At 38.2% G+C, this 22,845-nt stretch overlaps 1 protein-coding gene across 2 annotated transcripts in view; it reads left to right on the top strand.

The window, feature by feature from the left end:
- LOC116711717 (partitioning defective 3 homolog) overlaps positions 1–22,845 on the top strand; it is a 396,764-nt gene that overhangs the window by 113,706 nt on the left and 260,213 nt on the right. The window contains exons 4-5 of one of the 2 annotated variants that reach the window (XM_032551184.1): positions 14,065–14,249; positions 19,651–19,788. In XM_032551184.1, coding sequence (XP_032407075.1) covers positions 14,065–14,249; positions 19,651–19,788 — 323 coding nt within the window. The remainder of the gene's footprint in view (positions 1–14,064; positions 14,250–19,650; positions 19,789–22,845) is intronic. The other variant, XM_032551185.1, reaches the window with a different exon arrangement.

Genomic DNA, 22,845 nt, shown 5'->3' with positions numbered 1-22,845 from the left:
GAGAGGCGCTCACTTTTTTTTCCCCCTCCAACGCCCCAAGAGCACCATCTTTTGGAAAAATATGTTTTTGCTCTATGAAAGTTAACACCTCCAAAAAGAGCTGAATATGGAAAATAATTGAGAATACAGCAAAAATATGTTTGGTAGTGGTAGTTTTTCATTCAGTATCACCAGGGGGTTTCTTTCTTCTTCTTCTTTTTTTATTTCTTTGAAAAAAAAAAATAAAAATCCCAGATATAATAGTTCTTCACATTTGAAATTTATTGTTTGGACTGCCAGAAAATCCCCCCAAAAAGTCTAAGAGGTGATATTTAGGAATAACATATTTCCACAGCAAAGTTAATGTAACATTGAGTTGTTCTCTCCTTTTCTGCCTAAAATAAAATATTTGAAAAATGTCCTTTTTAAAAAAACATAAAAGAAATGTATTAATTTTCATTTTGTGTGAGACCTATTAATTTGTACTTTTAAAAACAACAAAATTTGATCAGGATTTCACAATTTAGATAGACATAAAACGAAACCAACAAATAAAATCACGGACAAAAACGCAACAAAGTACACACCCAACTGATTAAACACTGAAAACTGTTTAGCATGTCATATTCCAGATTAAATTGTCGTAAATTAGATTTTATACCAGCATTTAACTGTTTATCAAGTTTCACTGTGCCTCAAATTTTTCAACGGGAAGACTGTGATTTGATTAGGAACTTTTTTATCACTGGATAATCCGGCAGAAGCAAAACATTTTCCAAGCCGACGTTTGCTAAGCTTCAAAAAACTGAACTTCATTCACATCTTGAGTTCATTCTCACAGCTCATTACAGTGTGAGCAGATTCAGTGAACTTTAATGTTTTGTCTTCACAATGAAGAGTGTTTTACTTCCTAAAAATGCCCCACCTGGGGCAGTATACACAAGATAAACAGCAATGGGATGAATATGCGCATTTGGGAAATGAGAGCTTTTCATAGGAAGGGTATGACAAATATCATCCATAAATGTTTTGGTTTTAAGAAAGGACGAGTCAAGTTCTGCTCAATTGGCCGCCTCCATAGCAGAAAAGGGAAGTTTTCAGGTTAGCAATATAGCTGGTTCCAGTTTGTGTTGAGAACCATCTGTTCAGCCTCAGTCACAGCAAATCCATCACTGTCCTTTTATCGCTTTCTGTTTCGCCTTAGCTGGATTCAGATATAATGTGCGCCAATGCTCTGTGGAAATCCCAAAAAGCTCCCCTTGCAACATCTTTCTTCAGATATGATTACTTTCAGAGAGACCCTGATTTGACTCGGAGTCACAGGTCGGATCAAAGTAAAACATTAGTTTTCCACTCGTCACTCAGAAGGGCTTTCTTTGGAGGCTTTTTGAGTATCGTAGTAGATTTAATTTGACAACGTACAACATTACCTTGCGGACATAATGTGCTCTAGCGATGAGATGGTTTGGCGACGACGTGTGTGATGGAAGAAAGAGGTGAACGGTTTTAAAATGTCCGAATGTAAAGATTAAAGGTTGGGGTCCCTTGTAATAACTTAAACTATTTATTTGAGAAGAGAAAATAGGAAAAACAAGATATTAATATAAAGCTGAACCTTGGGGCAAATTGTAGTGAATTAAATTTTTAGTTTTAACTTTTTGCCAACCAAAAACATACATTTTAATCCAGATACTGAAGTTTCACATCATTATTCATACATGCAAACAATTATTAAAGCGGCTTTTAGACACTGTATGTATTTATATACACCGCTCCCGGTCAGAAACAACCAATCAGAGGTAGGAGGAGGGTCTTAGTGCTGTCACCATGCTCGTCTGCACGCTGCTCAATGTGCTAATAGTGGAGAAACAATTAACAGTTATATGAAAACTATTCATCTTCTGTTATTGGTGGCCATGATAACTAGCTTGCACATTCATATCAGGCTCCAGTGTGGGGAAGAAGCCATAAAGCACAAATGAGCAAGAGGGAGGGTGTGAGCAGCACTTACATGAGCATGTTTAACAGCGGTAAGACCCTCCTCCTGGCTCTGATTGGTTGTTTCTGCGGAGTATGTCTGCAGCTAGCAGTACCAGAAAAACATGAAACAGATTATTTGTCTCATGCTGTCCTGACAGTGACAGTTTTAGCAAATATGCACAAAGCATATTGATTATAAAAATTACACAGTGCAGCTTTAGAGCAGAACAGTAACTTCAAATTCTTTTTACTGTGGCATCAGGTTTGTACTTTGTACATTTCCATTAGGACAGATCTTCTTTCATTTATAACCATGTCCATACGCCTCACATTCCGACACTGAGCCCGTCCAGAAAAAGAAGAAAATCACCCCGGAGCTCCGGGTTGGCTTTAATAATTCTGTCGAGCTTTCTGCCCACTTCCTAAAGCCTTCCAGGCCAGGTTGTCCTTGTCACGCGGAATTCGGTCAGGAAGCAAAGATCAAACCTCCGACCAGCTGAACTGAAGGGTCTCACTCAAGAGAGCATTTGCAGGTTTGGCAACCGATGCGGTGGAGCATTTGACTGCCGAGCATCACAGCACAGTTCTAGCATGGCTGCTTTTCTTCTTCAGGCTGGGTCAAAAGGTCATTTAAAACTTAACTGGGTTCATGTTGGCCAGTTATGTCTTTCTGAAAGGGAAAAAAAACAACATTTCCAGACTGTTTCTGAACCTTAAAAGTAGATCATCACTGTGTTCCTACCAACCTGCTTAAACTATAAGAAATAAGATTAAATATGTTTACATTTTTGGAAAAACATAGTTATTTCCTTTTAGGATCAAAAAAATCTTTCACTGCAGTGTTTTACAGAGTTTTCTGTCTGACTTACTGTATTGAAGTATGATGATCGTTTCTTTTTACAAGCTGGTTATGTAACCTAAAAGATTGAAAGACACTAGTAAAAAAAATGAAAGTCTTAACCGCTTCTAGTGGTAAGACTGCTGTGTTGCTGTGTTTCCGTCTGATGCAGTAAACTTATACTGGCACAATCACAACACCCACTGCATGTTTAAAGTCCAATAAAGCCTCAGTAAAATCAAACCTGATCGTTTATGATGTATAAGTGATTTATGAATGTTTATCTGCCTGACCTAACTTCTCTTAAACTCTAAGCACACTCACAGTGCTTTATTTTGGGCAGAGTATTTTTTTTATTATCTGTAACCTACGCACAAGTCAGCCAGTCTGGTTTTACCCAGAATACATTTCTGGGTAAAACCATACAGAGGAACAGGCTGAGATATATAACTTTTGTGCATGATGTTTCTATTTTACAGCCCCCTGGTTTGGATTCTTGTGAAAATCACATGTACTTTAATCACGCTGTGACTGATCTCGGTAATTTATATCTAAAACAGCCTCTACATGTCAGGAATAACATCTGTTTCTAGGTGTCTTGGTTTGGCTTTTTCGAAAACTGTCATAATAAAGCTTCTTCAGCTGTAGGCTTACGAGTCCCTTTTAGAATGATTTGTTCTGCATTTTTGGAAAAAGGACTTCATTTAAAACTTTCAATGATTCTTTTCTTTCAGCTCCCCATCCAATCAGATATCAAATCTACATGAGCTCCACATTTTGTGTCCTGGCACTCGTGTTACTTTTAGAACCCACAAACCAACTAACATTCGGTAAGCATCAGAAGGATTCAGATTGAAAACTTGGAGTCTTTGGTGGATTCGTTTTGCGGCGCCGGTGTTAAACTGCTCCACGTCTGTAAGGCAAATAAAAATAACCTGCATAATTTAGATGTTGCATAACTGCTGAAAACTCGATTGTACGTTGTGTATTTACTCGGCATTTTTACTCCTTCATTAATTCCTTCAAAAGGAAGTTTTCTCATTGTGAATAAGTTTCTGTGCCATTTTTGTAAGTCTAGCTCTTGTTAAACATAAAATAAGACATCTACTGTCTTATTAAAATAAAAATAAAAAACAGAGCTTCATCAGTGTGTGTATACGTGAAAACTACTCTGTATAGTTAAAAAAAACTATTAAAATATTCTTATTTACTGTTTAACCATGAATCGCTGACAGCTAACATTTTCCCAAAAACTTTTTTAATATATTTTATCTTATTTGTATCGTACAATTGTTTTTCTCTTAAGGAAAGGATTGCGATAAAATAGTTTCCTCCATTTAAACATGTTTTATTCCCAAATGAGCAATCAAAAATAAATAAAATAAATAAAAAAACATGGTTAGTTACATAATGCCTCAGGCCAGACAATGGGTATGCCACACTTTTTTTTGTTCACTTAAATAATAATAACCTTAAATTTTAGAACATAATCAAATAAAGTTTTAGAAATTGAAATAGATGCTTTGTTTAATGATGACAGAAGTTGAAACGAAAGTTTGCTCTTCTTGATTGAAGTCAACCAAAAAATTTACCAAAGTTTACCTTTGGAACCCAAATACACAAAAAATTAGATTTTTAGGACAGTGTTTCATCACCATATTATATTTTATGATATTTCAGTTTTAATTCTGATTTTATTATGAGAGCAGTCTATATATCTTTGACAAATTTATGTAAAACAACATAATATTTGTTATTGAGAAAGTCAATATTACAAACTTATGACTTTCGTGGAGAGAAGTTCAGATTTCAAATCACAGCAGAACGTGTTTTCTTAACAGATTATATTCCACACATTCAGCTGAGTTCACAGCTTGGGAAGCCTAAATAGAGAGAAGCTGATCCTTTCTTCTTTTTAAATTTTTTTAGCTGTTTTCAATGCCAGAATTAATTCCTACATTTAAAAGAATAGTAAGTTTGATGTTGGTGTTCAGGTCTGGTACTCCAGGCTGGTAGTGCTGCTTCTTCTGGGATGTATTGCCTCTTTAGAGCGTGCACTGCTAGACTTATCATAATGGAGGAACATACAGAACACCAGTGGTGGAGAAAGTACTCAAAAAATTTACTTAAGTGAAAGTACAAATACACAGACAAAAATGTACTCTAGTAAAAGTACCACATTAACATTTTTACTTGAGTAAAAGTAAAAAAGTACTGACTTTTAAAAATACTTAAGTATTAAAAGTAAAAGTACTTGCTAAATGCATTACCTAATCGCTAATGCAATACCATTAAGTGTACAGTAATGAAGTACTTGTACTTCGTTACTTCCCACCACTGCAGAACACCATTTAAAAAATAAAAAGTACATTCTTTTACTGTAGTTCTGTTTTTGCCTGAGGGTTATTGGCTTTCTTGACAAGAAACTTTGAAGATTTTGAAGTGAATCAGTTCCAGATACGAAGTTTTAGAATGTTGTTTTTTGTTTTTAAATTGATTTTGTAGCTATAGTTCTTCTGATCAGAACCCACAAACAGGAAAATGAGTTTTAAAATCTGAAAACCCATGTGGTTCAGATATTTAGCAATAAACACCTAACCTGAATGCTTTTGTTGTTGTTCTTATTTGGGCAAAAGCAACACACATTGTCACACATGCAGTCATTGACCTAAATCAGTCAGATCTGACTTCTGGGTGTGAACTTTTTGCCTCCTTCTTTTCCTGGGATCCATGTTGTCTAGGGGAAATGGTCACACACACACATGCACCCCTGCACACTCCCCCCCCCCCCCCCCCCCCCCACACACACACACGCACACACACTTCAGTGTTATTGTTGCTGAAGTATTTGAGTGTCTGCTGGAGATCCTGTCTCAGAGGGCATGAGGAAGGCTGACATCTTTTCCTCTCTCTTTCCAGTAGATTGTCTGTATTGCCTTTCTGTCAAGAGAGAAGAATCTTTCTCTCTCTGTGTTTCTTATTGAGATTGAAAGCTGAATAGTGAATTCAGAAGTCATGTGGGAACAAAGCTGCTTCCTACTTCTTTCCTGCTTCAGTCCTCAGAAACCAGAGTTCCTCCAAGGCGGTTTTATTACTAAACCAGGGAGTGATGCTAAAAGCTGGTTCTTGGGTGATTCTGTAGAAAGGCTGTTACGAACCTTTTGGTTTTCCACAGCCAGAAAGCAACCTAGATGACACATTGTTACGTCACTGAAGCCATTGCTTCCTGTAAATGTTGTTTTCACCATCTGTGGAGAATTGTAGTTAAGGAAGACTGATTTTTCTCTTTGGACCTTGCAGACACTGAAAAGAAACGTTGGCGTACTTTACTGAAGGTACCGTGAGTTTCACCCAACCAGATATGTTTTCATCCAGTTGTCATGAGAATTTTAAGCAAACTTTCCAAATGTCACAAAACAGGGGTCAAAGAAAAGTTAATTATACCTTTCCATCTACTGGTTTTGGAGCAAATCAATCAACCAAAGTGTTATTTTGTCAGACGTTGATGCAACGCAAGGCCTTTGTAAACAGGAAGTACAGGTTGCAAACTAGATCACACATCTTAGACAAATGGAGAGAGTCCTTGGCGCCAAGTTGGAGGTTTGGACTTAAAACCTGGTAGGGGACACGTAAAGCATGGTGTGTCCCCTACCTGGAGTGCAAATGCAACAGCTCTTTTTATTATGTGTGTACTTAAAACATAATTCCTAATTCTTTATAGGGCTTTTTTTTTTTTACTTCTAAGTTCTAGTGAGTTTCTCAATGACAGTGCTATCTAATATATTCATTTAATTTTGTTTTTAATTTCACATGTGCACGCACAAATATATCAGAGGCTCTGAGGATGTTCAATGTGCAGCTTAAGTCCACTCTGGCACACTGAATTGGGAAGGGAATTAAACTGCCAAAGTTTGAGTCTGACAGAAAACCACTGTGCAACCGGGCTGACACCGCGTCCAAGACAGAATGGTGATGCTTTTTGTATGATTTTGGTTTATATGATATTGTATTTCTTAAAAGATCTGCTCCTAAGAGACAATGAAAACCAAGCTATACCTCTGATAAAAGTGTCTTTATGGTGGGCGTGCCGTGGTGGTGGAGGGGTTAGCGCGACCCACATTCAGAGGCAACGTAGCCTCTACGCGGCTGTCGCGGGTTCGACTCCCGGACCCGACGACGTTTACCGCATATCTCTCCCCCTTTTCATCCCCCTTTCCTGTCAGCCTACTTTGAAAAAGGGACACTAGAGCCCACAAAAAGACCCCTTGCGGGGCGAAAAAAAAAAAAGTGTCTTTATGGAAGTCGTGTCAATTGATGCTGTATTGCAGTTCTGTGTTTGTAATAAATACTTATAGCTTGCAGGGTTACATCTGCGGGATTGCTTGATATAAATTCTGTTTTTAAAGGTACATAATCGTGAGGACCAAAAGTATTTTTGTGGTACAAAGAACGAAACTAAGTAGTTTTAGCTGCTGTTTTGCCTAAAAGCATTTTCCATCTATTTGATTTAGATTAAATCTCAGTCTCATGGTAAAGGTCAGCAGTTCATATTTATTCAGAGCTGGTTTTGTGGTTTCACTTTCTGATGTTTCATCAGATTACACTGCTACAATTCTAGAGAAGTAGAACTTTATTTTTTGTTGTTGCCATTTTCAGATTATTAGATGACTAGGCCTCCTTTTTAGACTTTCTCATATTTCATCTCCATCTCTAACACTTGAGGTTCCCACCACCCCCAGTACGTCAATGTTCTCATCCAAAAATGAAATTCTTTGTCCCACTGTGGATGATTCAGGTCAGTGTGTATACTATGGAAATTCCCATGTGCACAGAGGACATCAATATGTAGTCAGTGGTTAAAGAGAGAGCTAAAATTGCTCAGTACCATAATTTATTCAGACACTGAATTTGTCCATGCTTGAGAGGTTCAAAGTTGCCTGGGAAAAAAAAAAAGCTTTTAGAGATTTCATGAAGCCATGGCCACTTGGCATTCATATTTAAATCAGGCTGATGTGAAAGCAAAAGCCCAAAATACACAAGGGCTTCGGGGCCACAAAAAAAAATAAATCCACAGATAGTCTTTATGTCTGTTTGGTCAGTGGTGCCTTGATGCTTAGCATGAGCAAACTTTTTAAGTTAGTTTTGATCTACCTAACCCATGGTTTCTCTGTTTGTAAAAGTACTGAAACATGAAATAGAAGATGTAAAAAAAATATTTTCTTTTCCCTCATGTTGTCTAAAAATTGCACCCATCCTGGAAATATTAAAATAACAAGGTCTCTGATGTTATTAGGGTGTTTTCGCCTCTGATAGTCCGGTAGACTTGGTTCGATTGACGAACAAAATTTTCAACCGGTGTGGTTTGCTTCCACACTGCACTGTTAAACGATCCAAACTATTGAAAAACCCATTTGACTCCTTGCGTGTGATGGTGCTGCAACAAGAACTACTGAAGGGAACAATATGAAAACCTCTGAAGAAGACATGAGCACAATTTCCGTCTTCACAAGATAACAAAAATGGAGTGGCGTCAGATTTTAGCGGTTGTAGGATTTTCCTCTCGCCTTTGATAAAAGACCACTCGCCATTTTTCCTGCTAGCCATAGGCTCGAGTGCTTGTTTTGGTTGTACTTATCCAGAATGCCCTGCGCTACAGTTCGCTTCCTGCTTTTGGAGCATTTTCCTGTCCACTTACACTTTCATAAATGTATTCGAACCGCACCAGAGTACACTCTAACTTAACCAAGAGCTAGGTTTTTAGGTGGACCAGAGTTAGCTTTTCTGGTCTCCATCGCACCTCCACAAACAAGCCAGACTTTCTAGGCAAGCGATCTAAAATTCAATTAAAACAGACTAAACAGGGCTGGTGTGAATGCATCCCAAGTCACCATAAGCTTGCCGGGGTTTCTATTGTGCTATTTCATGGTGATTTTAGCTGTGAAATAATTAGCAAGTCAGTTATTGGGTATTTATATACAGCCTGCTGCTTTATGACTGTTGTTTGTTATATATATATGGCAGTGCTTTTATCCCATGCTAATTCCTATAAGGTAATTTCTCCTCTGAAGACGGCCAGTGTGAAAGTTAAATAAAGGACAAAGCAATGGGAGGTAATAGTCCCCGGAGAATCCGACCTCTCTTTGCTAAATTTTAGTTTGTGTACATGTCCATGACCCTGTGGCCCCACCATAATCCCTCACTACAGGGGCTGGATTAGGGCCTCATTTTATTAGCCATCCACCCCAACTGTCTCATTCCGTCTTCAGTCTGGATCGATCGCCGGCCCGCTCTGAAGTGGAGATGCTGGATATTAAACGTGGGACCAGCCAAACCCTTTGGACTGCACGGATAATCCCATCACAAATTAAAAAGAGGAAAATTGGTTTGATAAAATGGCAGAGACGTCTTCATGTGGTGACCTCCTTTAAAGTCAAGACATAAAAACCCCCCAATACATTCCTTTATTTATCATGGGTAAAAAGCTGCTATAGAACTGTGCCACATTTTATTAAAGAGGAGGATTTCATTAATGGAAATTCTGTCAACGTTTATGTAGCACATAACTCGGTCTATGTGTAAGGTTCTCCAGAGATTTTTGGAAGATATTCTTATAGCTATAAATAACAAAAACAAATAACTAAATATTAGAGACGTTGTGTTTTTGAACAGAAACGTCTGGAACTCTTTAGATTTTAATGTGATACATGTCTATGTCATGGAACACTATGAGAAATGGCATCAATAAAAGTAATCTAAGAAACAAAAGATCACAAGCATCATCATATTTAGAGTATTATTTGCACACAATAAGCCTCCTTGCCTCTAGAGGCAGTAACATTAAGTAAAGTAAGATGGACTTTGTTAAATTAAATAATTTTAAAAAGCTTCTAGTAACACCTGAGCTCTGATGTATTCTGGGAAATACATTGTTTTTCATCTATAGCAAGTCAATAGCCTTTTGTAAGAACACAAATGAGGCATGACATTATGACCACGTCCGCGTTTGGCTGCCAAAACAGCAAACTGACCCACTAAGAAATGGACTCCATCAGACTCCTGAAAGTTACGAAGTTCAATGGTATCTGACACCAAGATGTTAGTGCCATATTCTAATAATGTATGTTGTGAGGCGTGGCCTTCTTAGATTGGACTCATTTGTCCAGCAGATCCCAACAGAGTCTCAAGTTGATTGGGATAAGCAGAAATTAGATGCCATATTGACTCCTCAGTCGTCTTGTTGAGCTCCTCAAACCACTCCTGACCACTTTTTGGCTTTATCACAGGGTAGATATTCCTCATGAAAGAGCCCACAGCGGTTAGGGCGGGGGTCGGCAACCTGTAGCTCTAGAGCCGCATGCGGCTCTTTAGCGCTGTCCTAGTGGCTCTATGGAGCTTTTTCAAAAATGTTTGAAAATTGAAAAAGATGAGGGTGGGAAATATATTTTTCGTTTTAATATGGTTTCTGTAGGAGGACAAACATGACACAATCATTCTTAACGTTTTCCAATGCTATAAAAAAGTGTAGAAAAAATATTAAATTTCAACATTTCTGTCAACGAAGATTTGCGTCATAGCCTGTGACACGTTTCTTTCAGCTGGGCAGGGTGTGAGGCAGGTAGTAAGCAAACCAACGGGTGTGTGGTGGGCCATGGAGAGCAAAGGGGAAAAGAGGAAAATAGCTGAGCAGAGATTCTACAATTCTTGGACCAAATCATTTGCATTCATTGCCAATGCAGAAGGATTGCCTGAATGTTTGCTCTGTAGTGAGAAGTTGTCAAATAAACCATACTTGCTGGACTATAGAGCGCACCTTATTATAAGCCGCATGTACAAATAAAAAAAAAAATCAAAACAACTGGAAACGTCCATATATAAGCTGCATGGTTCAAAGCGTGGGGAAAAAGTAGCAGCTTATAGTCGGAAAAATACGGTAATGTGGAAAGATATTTCCAAGGAAGGCGTTACATTAGCTGCCGTGTCAAGATTAAAGTTGCATCTTACAAGCCCGATGTTGAGAAGCTGTCCAGTGATGTCTGTAAACAGAAGTCACATTAAACATGTAAGAACACAATCCTGCCATCTGCATATATACAGTATATTTAGTAACAAAGTGGTTGTTTTTAGAAATTGATTAGCAATTTTTGTCAGTATATATTTAGAATGACACTTAGCGATATTATTGTGTTTTGTTGCTCAGGTCCGACGATGGTTGCGTGTCAAAAGAGAAGAGGATGCTGCTATGTCTTACCATTGCACTGACTTGCTTGGCATTTGCACAGAAATCAAACTTAAACTGTATAAATTAAATTTGATATACTTTACTTTTTCAAAAGGCAACTACTTTAATTTTATAACTGCAGGTTGCATTTTATTGCACTCTGTTTGTTGCCCAGATAAGGGGCACGTTCCGTTTTGTTGTTGTTTTTTTTGATCACACATTTACAGTGATTATTTACAAAGAGCGATCGTTATGCAAACTGCATTTTGGAGTTCCAAAAGGGAAAAAAAATGACCCTGTTTTCCCTGTCGATCTTCATAATAAAAATGACATAAAAAATCTGTTTTCTTTATTGCATTTCTTTAATTTTATCAATGCAACGAAACACAATACATTCATATTGTAATGGAAGGTAAACTTAAAGCACCATCGTACAACAGAATAGTCAGGTGGTGCGTCATTCTGTCCAGGAAGCACTGCAGGGAAAATAAACATTTAATCCTGAATGCTAATTATGTAAACACTTAGTCATTTTGATAATAGGCTAATATAAACACTTAAAGCCTGTTTCGCCTTCTTTATAAGCCTTTTACAAGGCTTTTATTTTTTTACGGCTCCAGACAGATTTGCTTTTGTTTTTTTTTTGCTCCAATATGGCTCTTTCAACATTTTGGGTTGCCGACACCTGGGTTAGGGAATACTGTCTCCCTGTCGGGATGTACATGGTCTGTAGCAATACTTTAAAGGCGCTATGTGTAAAAGTAACATCCACTCAGATGGCAAGATACAGAGCATCATGCTGGCTTCAGCATCTTGCCTCTTTCCCACAGTGCATCTTGATGCCATGTGTTCCTCAGATAACCACCCTGTGACGTAAAAAAAAAGAAAGAAAAGAAATGATGTCGCTGATCAGGCCACTTTTTTGTCATCACTCTGTGGTTCAGCTGTGCTTTTATCTGATAGGCCCGTGCTGATCCCAGTCTATCAGCTGGTCTGAAGCTGTGCGGCTTCACTCTGCATTTTTACACCTAGCTATCAGAATCAAGTTCTTTGGCGAAATGACGTAAGCTAGTTCCTTTGTTGGAGCTTTCCCACATGCATCAATGACAATGTCGTAGTTTCCCCATTGTTCCTTGCTTGGACTGTTGTTGATAATACTAACCACTCCAGACTAAGAACACCCCATAAAAATTGCAATATTAGAGATGTGATGGCATCACAATATGGAACCTGCTCAAATCTGTGTGCTAGCTCATTTTTCCCTGTTTTTAACACATCAACATTGTTTCAGCGCTTGTATTCACTAAGCATCCCTGCTGAGAGCCCTGGTCTTTACGCGAACCAGCCATTACTGAAAAGGGAAAAGGTTTGTTTCCTGTTATTAGATCTACAACCTAAACTGTAAAGTAAGCTCACAGTGACTTGCCTGCTGGCTGACTTCTGTTGAGGTTCCTTCATCTGATTTCTGAAGGTATTTAGAGACCCCTGTGGTCGCCATATAAAATAAATGAAACACATTCGCAACCAAGAAAAACACTCGTTAAAACCCGCCGTTTGGATTCGCATGGCACGGTTTTACGCAGAGAAATACTTTAATAATGACAGAGATTAGACATTTGTGGGAAGCCCTCTGCCAGCTACCTGCCTCGACATGCAAGCTAATAAAGTATTGATTTCTTAAAGACAAAATAAAAAAGAGCGAGAGAAAGAGAAAATCTCTTTGGAAACGACATTCATCTGGTTGCTAAGAAAGAGTCGAGATGTTTCCAGATGCCATAAAAATGTGCCTACAACATAACTATGATGAAATACAAACTTTATAAAATGTAATTTAAGTACAACAATAATAGTTGCTAGGTAAATAAAAGGTTTATTTTGAAATAGTTAAATAAAACCACAGAAAAACAAGGAACGACACTAGAATAAACTATGGAAAATGCTTTATTGTGTAAATCAGAAACCCTAACAACAAAGAGTTGGAGCTGCTTATTCCGAGTTCAATGATATGAAACAAAGAACTGATAAAGGCTGTACAGTTAATTACAGTGAAATAAACAATAAAACAGATGTTTACCAAAAGTACATCATCAAGGATAACTTGACAAATGTGCTGGAAAGATGACTGAGTTGTTAAATGAAAAATTACTAATTGAAGGTGGGACGTAAACAGTAGCAACAAACACTCTTCAAAACAACATCAGCTCCAGAAACCATTCCAAGGCATGAAACGACTGCTACACGCTACTAGATAGAACATTGTAAACAACATTTACATTAAATAAGGAGCAAACAAAATTGCACACTATTTACAAACCACATACTTTCATTCTCTTTTAATAGCACAGCTTGTGGATATTGTTATGGTCCTCCATGAGTTTTTATATAGCATATCTAATGTGAAACCTGAAACGCTTCCATTTCCATTGTTCAGGCACATTGAAGCAAATGTCAGTAAACTGTAGGAAGTGATGCAGCTGTAAACAGTTTCCTGTCTGCAGTTTTCTTTACATTATTAATGTTTGCAGCATGAGACTTTTTTTAGTCTGTTGATTCGCCTCTTGTTTGCTGAGAAATTATGACCTTGAAGTTGAAGATCAGTGGTGTTTGAATGTCTTAATTGGATTGTGGCTTGTTGGAGAACATTAGTGAGCAAACAGCTTCACCTTCCAACAGGACAGTCAAAGTCCAGACCAAAATCTGATTGAGATTCTGAGACAAGGCTAGAAAATATGTGGTTCCCATCTAGTCTGACTGAGTTTGAGCTTTTCACAAAGAATGAGTAAACATTTTTTTCCTCTACAAAGCAATGCTGGTGAAGGTTTACCCTAAAAGACTTTGCAGCTGGAATATCAGTGCAAGGTGATTTAGTGGTATTTACTTTTGAGCATAAAAGATTATCTTAAAAAAAGCGTTATAGATATATTTAGATGAATAAATATAATGATGCTGCATTTGAAAGCGAGAGTGTACGTACATAATACTAGCTACTCTTTCTGATTTTAGTTGTGTCATATTTTGACTTCTTTTCCCTCTGCCTTCCCCGCTCCAGGCATGTCGCTGAATGTCCGTCGAGGCAGCGATCCCTCGTTGGCTGACCTGCCTCCAGGTGAGGCTCTGGTTGGTCAAGACGAACCGTCAAGAAAGAACCCGACTCGCTGGTCCACAACTGCTGGTTTCCAGAAGTACAACAACAAGCCAAACCCTCGGGGCGCCTCAAGCACCCTGGAACAACAGGTAACAATGTTGTGTTTGGCATTGACTGCTAAACCGAGACGAACACGAACAGCTTCAAATGTAGCTGCGTATTAAGACGTAGACTTTGTATCTGTGCTTTATAATAGACCCCTTTTAGTTCACGTTGATTCAGTTTTATATTTTTCCACTACCTTATTAACTGCAGTTCACCAGATGTTTTGAAGTTGTTTCAATTAGACACGTGTGATGCTAGTTAAGTTCACAGAATTCTCCTGTCTCCCCACAGTCTCCCTCATTTCCACCCTTTTCTCTTCTGCCTCCCTAAATCAGAGGAATAACTGTTAGAAACTGAAACACTGTCAGCAGTAGCACAGACAGTCCTTATCTGAGACGAGCTTCTTCTGATGGCACCCCTTTTATCCATAAAAAGGCAGAAGTTGTTAAACACATTACCTTTTTTTTTCTTAGCCTTTTTGCTGCTTTTAAAGACTGATAATAAACCTAAGGCAGGAAAAAAAAAGCCCAGATATCGCCTGTGTGTGGCATGCAAAGGGGATATGAAGCTAATTAACATCTTAAAATGGTTTTCTCTGCAAGGCCCTGGCAGACCTTTTACTTCTGATGGAGAATGAGATATTTTAATAATCAAAAAAGAAATAAATGAGAACTTGGGAATTGAGAAAAAGCTACTTCATAAGTGATCAGCATGTCTTGAAGCAGGGTCTAATCCTATTCAAAGACATTTTCATTGTCAAAGATATCACTGTCACTATCGGAAAGTGGTATAATATCTGGGATGACATGGGTGTTAGGTCTTTCATTCTAACTCAGAGCAGTTGTTACAGCAAGGAGCTTGTATGCAGAGTGAAAATCAAAAGCAAGAGGCTCCATACATGCTATTTGGCTAATGTACCTTTAAAGGTAACACTCTTGTGAAGAGTTCTTACATGAATGCTGCTCTAGACAAGCCCCTCATTCTGGACCCAACATGTAATGAGACTAGGGTAACGATAACGAGATGGGAAGATATCGTCTCGTCTCAATCGAAGGCAAAACAACACAAAGTTTAATAAACCTCTGACTACACAGTACCGGTTTAACCAGTCTAAATATTGTGGACTTGGAAATAAGATTGCTTAAATGTTTTTCAAATGACTTGTGAACCAACACTGATTCCCTTCTGCTATGTGGCCAAAATAGTTGCCATCAAAATGTTGAGTTTCTTAGTGTGGTTATTAATGTCTTGGTCAGTAACCATATCAACCATTTATTAGCGAGAGCTGTCCACTGGGAAAGCTATATGTAGGTTGTAGCCGCATTTAGCTTTCTGGGGCTTTTTTATGCAACTTCCTGGCATGAAGCAAAGGAAAAAATACTCATAAAAGATCAGCTAAACCTTAAACATTCCCTGGAAGATGTTTAAACAATCCAAACTCTGTGGTTAGCTTTGGCTATAGCATGTGTGCCTGCTCCGTTTGGACACAGTTGTAAACACATTAAAATGACACAAAACACTTAAAATGTTCATCCTAGGATATTATTACTCTCCAGGTGGGGGAACAGTGAGGAACCGGCTTGCAGTGTATTGTCGAGAGTCTTTAGCTGCTGGGCTAGCCGTTTGGTTTCCTGGTCAGCTAGCCTGGGGCCCTTAGCCATGGCAAACAGCCTGGAGGCGTCACATCTTCAGTTGCGGTCCTGGGACGTCTGCAGCATTCGATCAGGGGTTTGTTTTATTGTTGGAGACTAGCGGTGAAAAACCGGTCCAGAATCTCCTTTCAGCTCTGTTTCTATAGACAAACAGTTATGTGTGACTGGCATAACTCAACTTTGGAAAGTTGGTGCTTGTTATCTCTGGTTTGAGCAGCATTGTCTCCAGTCGGTATTCTGTGTAGTTTCCTGTACTGAACATAGTTTTACTGCTTTCCATTTGTCCCATAAATCTGACAGAGTGTACAGACAGAAAAAACCATCCATGTATCCGGACCGGAAAATGCTTCTCACTCTTTTTCCCCCCCCCGTCCCTCTCTTTTTCTCATCCTGCACACATAAAGATCCAGGTGGCAGCATTTAAAATTTCAAAGTGAAAAACTTTGGGGTGGCTGAAGGCTCTGTAGTACGGCAGGTACATTACCTACAGAGAGTCCTCAAAGCAGCTCCAGACAGAGAAAAACACCTCAAATACTGAGATAAAATCAAGACCAAGGAAAAGTGTAGACCCAGAGACAAAATCAAGACTTTGAAAATGTGATTTGAGCATGTGTTATGAGTGCAACAACTGTGTAACAGATTGCTTGTAGTTATACTTTGCAATGTGAGCAACAGTGTATTTAAATAGTAAACTTACAAGACAATAGGTTAAATGAACACAAACTTTAGTTGATTGGAAAATCTTGTTGGCTTAACATGTTAATGATGTACAGTGGACTCCCTGCCTATTTTTGGATTTGCTTATTTGTCTAAATATGTGAATTGGCAAAATATTAGTAAATGATAAAGTCCATTTATTTTTCAGATGTGTTTCATATAACATATCTAAAATATTGGAACGAATATACAGCTTGACTGGCTGAAATTCCTAGGAGCAATGCTACTTGACATTTTACTGGCTGGGTTTCGCAAAGCAACCAATCCAGAACTGGGAATTGCTTTCTTTGGCGCTGATCGGCTTCACCGACAAGACTGTAGATGTTTGCTTCTGCTGTAGACCCAAGTTTCCACTGTGTGTATTATTGCATATTGCATATTATGGTATATTTGGTGTGTGAACTGTTAAAGTATGCAGTTATATGCATTTTTAGAAGTATCTGGGGAATTTACCTATTCGTGGTTTGCCTTTACTATAAAGGTAGATTTAAATATCATCATCTTTTTTTTTTTATCATACATCAATTGTTACGTGTATAGCCTGCAGTATCATTGCTGTGCTAAAAGGATTTTTGTTTTTGTCAGTCAGCGTATGCTAAATAGTTTGTATAATAAAGGTTTTGAAAATAACCTCCATTAGTGATTCTCAGTGCCAAAACACATTTGGATTCATGCCTCACACAAAAAAACAACAGTTTTTGAGCTGTTGGGAACAATTTATTTTTCTCAAAATGCTAAATGTTCATATCCTACATCCAGCTGAGTTAAGTTTATCGAATCAAACGGAAGTTCTCAGTCAACAGCTGGATGTGTAAAGTCATCACACCGCAGTGACCTCACTGCACTTTACAATGCTTCTTCGCAGTGAACACACCAGAATAAGCATGTATTGTGCGTCTGCTGCCCTTTTTCCCTTTTACGTTGTAAAAGTTTGTGGACAGGAGTCAGTTGTTCCTCTGCGGCTAAAGACCGTGATGGTTATTAAGGCTGTCTCCCTATCAGGCTCCACATGTTCAGTTGAGTTTTATGGTCCTGTCTGCATCGCTTCCTCAGGCTCCTTCACGGCACATTGAGCTGTGCTGAAAACACGTGTTTTTATCAAAGCACGGAAGGGTCAGGAGTCTGACTTCTTTATTTACAATTGTTAGCTGTCATTTAGTGACGTGCTAAGCAAAACTCGCCCTCTTTGCGCCTCCTCATCTTTCACATTTCTTTCCTTCTCATGTTTTATGATGACATTCATGCATAGTTTGTTTGATTTTTGTTATACTCCTTTGTTTTTGCTATATGTTTCTCACATGGTGCACGTAGCTAAACGTCTTGATCCACAATTTGTTAGTTTTTTAAATAATCAAATCTTAAATTAATGTCTTTCATACTAACTCACTCCAGTTTGGGTTTTGATATTTAATTGCTTTTTTTTTTTCTGCCCGCTGACAGTTTTATCTACCACCTCCAGTTGTTGAGATTTCAAATTCAACGCTTGCATGTCTGGAATATAAAAAGGTTCTTGAGATGTAATTCTTTTCAGGTCTGCCGATGTTTGATGTCACGTTGGCAGGAGATATTTGGAAGGTTCTTTTTTTCGTGTAATGGAGGGGCTTAGATTTGGCACTCCTATTAAAAAGTCCCTAAAGCCGTGAGTCAAGGTCAAGGGAAAAGAGGACAGATCTAAATGGGACTTGGATGAACAAACTGGACTATTTGAGGCACAGTATAAAAACAACAAGAAAGCACTATGGATCTTGCAACACCTGGTGTTTTTTTCTCTACTGTTTGATCTGTGGCTGGTTTCAGTCTTATGGTTTTTGTAAAGGTTTTACTCGGCATGCAAATTATATATTTTTTTAAGAACTACAGTTATGTATCGTTTGAAAGCAACAGCCAGTAGGCAGGTATTAGACATACTTTTATGAATGAAGTGTTTCTGAATTGGTTTGATGCGATATTCTAATGTCAAATGTTGTGTTTTCTTTAACCATAAGCAGAAAATCATTGTAGTTAACAGAAACAAAGGCTTGAAAACATCAGTGTGTGTAGTTAATCTGTATAATAGTTACTGAAAGAAATGTTTCAGTTATATTGTATTTTGCTGAATTAGACAGTATAATCAGCAGCATTCAAAACCTAGGAAGTCAATCATCTGTAATGGTGACGTCACACTGTGTGAGGAAATTAAGACAAAATCAAATTGAAGATGACAGTTAAAGCTGTCTCTTGCATCTTTTGGTAGCAGTTAGCATGATTAGCATGGTACCTGTAAACAACAATAAACTGCATTCCATTGAGATTCTTGTCTCAACTCTGAGATTGTCCGAAATGCTGCCCACACCTGAAACACCCAGCATGATTTCTAGCTCGTTGTAGTACTGATCTGTGTCACTGATTGGCTGTGCCCTCAAAAAGTGAAAGTAATCAATCAAGTTTTATTTGTATAGCACATTTTAGCAACCAGGCAGTTTAAAAACATCATACAATGAAACCAGTAACAAACATCACATATTGGCAAGTGCCATCATCAAATAAGGAAGACTGTCAATATTAGCTTCTGTTCTCATGCTAAGACTGTTTCCACTGTGCTAATGCATATTAAGGTATATAAGGGCAATTAACTATTTAAAATAGGCATTTGTAAGTGTTTTTGGACGGGTGCCAAGTATTCATGGATTTGAGCTATTCGCAAAAACACAAGAACTTTGACATAATACTGTCGGCCTTTCGTGACATCTGAAGGATACATTTCATCCTGTAGCTGAAAACTCCTTTTGAAAACAGAAAAAGTTGAGGATGAAATTACCCAATGTGCAAAAGTCAGAGAAAGTGAAAGAGAAAAACAACCAGTGATTGCTGTAGCAGCGTCTCCTCTGACTTTATCTCCTCTGGCGTATTTTTTATTTTATTGGGGCTACAAATGACAAAATTAGATCAAGAAATTTACACCAACCCCACTATTAGATCGTTGGGGCCTAACTTTTATTGTTATACCAGCAAATCCTTTTTCATCGAAAGTTCCCTCTGTATCACAGTGATGGAGTGAAGCACATTAATAACTCTACGTTTTCTTGTTGTTTGGCAGGGCAGGGGTGCCCAAGCCTATCGGAGTCTTCCTCGTGACGCGAGTGGCTGGATTGCTCAGTTTCACAGAGACATGCTTCGTTCTTCCCTTAGTGCCAACCACCCTATGGTTGACCAGTGGCTTGACCAGCAGGAACAGGTATGATGCTAATACCAGCAGCAAAAGCTTACATTCTAGTATTCAAATATAAACACTAGCAAATAAGTCAAAGTAATATTTTAAAATTAAATCTAGGCGAAATGTTTCTCCTCCTTGTTAAAACTCATTATTTGAGTCTGTTTACGCAGCAGCTGATTACTATATATTATCAGTGTAGTGATATTTCAAGGCTGAGGGGTACCACAGAAAGCCCTCAAACAAATACCATCTGATTAATTTTTCAGAGGAAAAAAACCCTGAATTACAAAGCATAGATCTAAACGGGGCTGTTGTCGGTCGGGTAAGGTAAGAGGCGCTGCCGGGTAATTAACGCTGGAACAGCTGAATGACCTTCCAGGGTTGCCAGTTGCTGCCAAAATCAAGTTTTAAATTCAAGTCACTAATCCTTGGCTATGAAGTGACTTTTGGGTCTGCAATCAGCTAATTAAACTCAGTCATGCACCATTTTGACCTCTGCAGTCCCGTGAAGAACTTCAAACTTTTATTTAGCTCCTTTCATGTTTCTCAGAAGAACAATAACTCTTGACAGCGGAAAATGCTTTGACGCTACATTTTTACATCTGATCCGCTGACGGGAAAGGAAAATCTGCATTCTTATCTGTGAAACACAAGAGTTACTCTGACTACTGATAAGTCATCCAGTGGATATTTCACAAAATCATGAACGTATTAATTAGTTTTCAATGTCAAAAATATATAAAGTGTTGCATATTGCAACTGTTTTGATAAAGAAAAGCAATAATTATGTCCTGGTTTATAACTATTTTCTTGTCTGGTCATCAATTCTGAAATGGACAAAAAGGTAAATCCGCATAATCCGTGATTGCGATGAAATTGCTGGCCTGCTTCATATCCGAAGGTTTCCTATAGGATTGTAAACATGCCAGCAGTTCTCTGACCTTTGCCCTCATGTCTTTTTATAATTGGGGTCTCCTGTCCAATTTGCTGCCTGAACTACATATGGGCATGTTGTGGCGTTAGCTATGCAATAGGAGGGATATGGCATCATTCCCTCGTTGTAAAGACACACCACAGACACACGGCAACCAGACCCGCCGTACCGTTTGCAGATATAGAAGATGCATATGCTTTTTGAATGCAGCATACATCTTTGGTGTATTTGTTTGTTTTTTCATGTCTTTAAGTTTATAAATCCAGTTATTGTTTTTGTATTTCAAACTGTGAGAAATGTTAATAACCCTCTACGCCTCTCTGTTCTCATACTTTAGGAATTATCTGGCAAAAAATTAAATAAAAACCATACATAAAAAATTAAAACAAATGTAATCTGAAGGGGCTGTATTATGTTACATGTGACTTTTTGAGCTCTACATCATGTTATAACTTTATTCCCTCATCAAAAAAACGTACCAGAAATGTTGCCTTAATTCTTTCATCCTTATTTGAAAAATCTTTGAATCTCCCGGGGCAACCGCTCGGTAGACTCCCCCACTCAGCTCCCTCAGACTAGCCAGTAGCAATTAGCAAACATCTGGTGGAACTGCCAATCTACTGAGCTCATTATATGAGCTGCGTCTCAGTGCAATGCTGGCAAAAACGTTAAAGGGTTAAGAGGGGCCATGTTGTGATGACTTCTTGAAGGTGAAGTGTCAGTAAGAGTCAGTTTCTTAAAGAAACAAAGGCCCAATTTCAAAGTCAAAGTCAAATTTCTTTTGAGTCATATTTCATATATACGACATTTTCTAAACTGGCTGTGCTATAAAATGGCACTCTGTGGTTGGGAAACACGTAATACCACCTCTTTAACTGTATATTTGTCATATTTGCGTTCCTAATGTCAGTCTAAATTTCATCGGGCTCATGAAACGAGAAGCAATATTCATATATTTTGACAGTAAGTGACTGTTACAGTTGTGAGATCTAGTCGCGATGTCAGCTCACTGACCAACTTGAAACAGCCAGTGACTGACAGACTTCCCACTTCTGTGTCCACGTGGCGATACATTTCAGTGTAAAGTGTTAGCAATCGCAGGCTGGTCTCCTCCCTTCGCACGTCCTCGCTCTGTTGACGCTTTATGATTGAGTCAGCCCATGACTGGTCCCTCTACTCCTCAATCTGTCAAAGGAGAGAAAATATGCTTCCTTTAAAAGTTATTAAAAGTGACAGAGCCTCTCAGCAGGGAGCGCTGAAATGACCTTGGGAAGTGTTAAAGTGCTGAGCTTGATGAGAAGAAGATTTCCCCCCAGTTCGTGTGTCAGGCTCTTACTCTTCATTATTGGCTACCTGCTCTGACTTCTTGTATAGAAAGATTAAGAATAGTCAAGGAAAGGATGTGGGAAGATGAGTGATTGTAGAATCATGTTGAAGAACTAAAGACAGTCAAAGTGAAAAATGTTCGATTGATATATGAAATACAAACCAGAAAAGATTTTTTTTTTTTTCCTGTGGCATTTCAGGATTGTTTCCTTTGTTTTTAAGAGACTAAGCTATGATGACAATGGAAAATTAGTTAAAGCTAAAGATTGTGCATACAGACAATTCAATTCAATTTCTTACTCTTAAGGAGCCTGCTGGATTCAAAAATGTCTGCAGTCTTTTGGAAATATCACAGTATGAGTGTACTTTTGTTAGTAGATACACACCGAGATCTCTGTTCAAGTTATGATTTTTAACTACACTGATTATAGCAAATGCTACTGTCAGACATTAACGTCACTTTTAAAATGTCCACTAAGGACTTCTTTTTCTTTGCTTTACAAACTCCTCTCTGTCACATACAATCTCTCAACAGTATGGCTGTAAAAATAAAGGTGAATGCTGTTAATTATAATAGTTAAGAGGAAACTTTGACAGTTCAAACTTTGACAAAGATCAGAACGTGTCTACAAAGCTGATTGGTATATCTCTAGATGAGCGTTTTTCATATTTTGTCTATAAGCTGGATAAGATTAACACCTCTTCTACGTTACCATGGTAAACGATAAGCAGCTGCCAGTAGTTACTCACTTAATTATAGTTATTTATAAAGTCATTTTTTCCCAGCAAAAAGTCTTTTATGATACTATGCAGAAAAA

Source organism: Xiphophorus hellerii, chromosome 21, assembly GCF_003331165.1.
Source record: "Xiphophorus hellerii strain 12219 chromosome 21, Xiphophorus_hellerii-4.1, whole genome shotgun sequence".
In the NCBI taxonomy this organism is placed as follows: Eukaryota; Metazoa; Chordata; class Actinopteri; order Cyprinodontiformes; family Poeciliidae; genus Xiphophorus; species Xiphophorus hellerii.
Note: the sequence above shows the minus strand (reverse complement) of the source record. Positions and strands in the feature narration are given on the sequence as shown.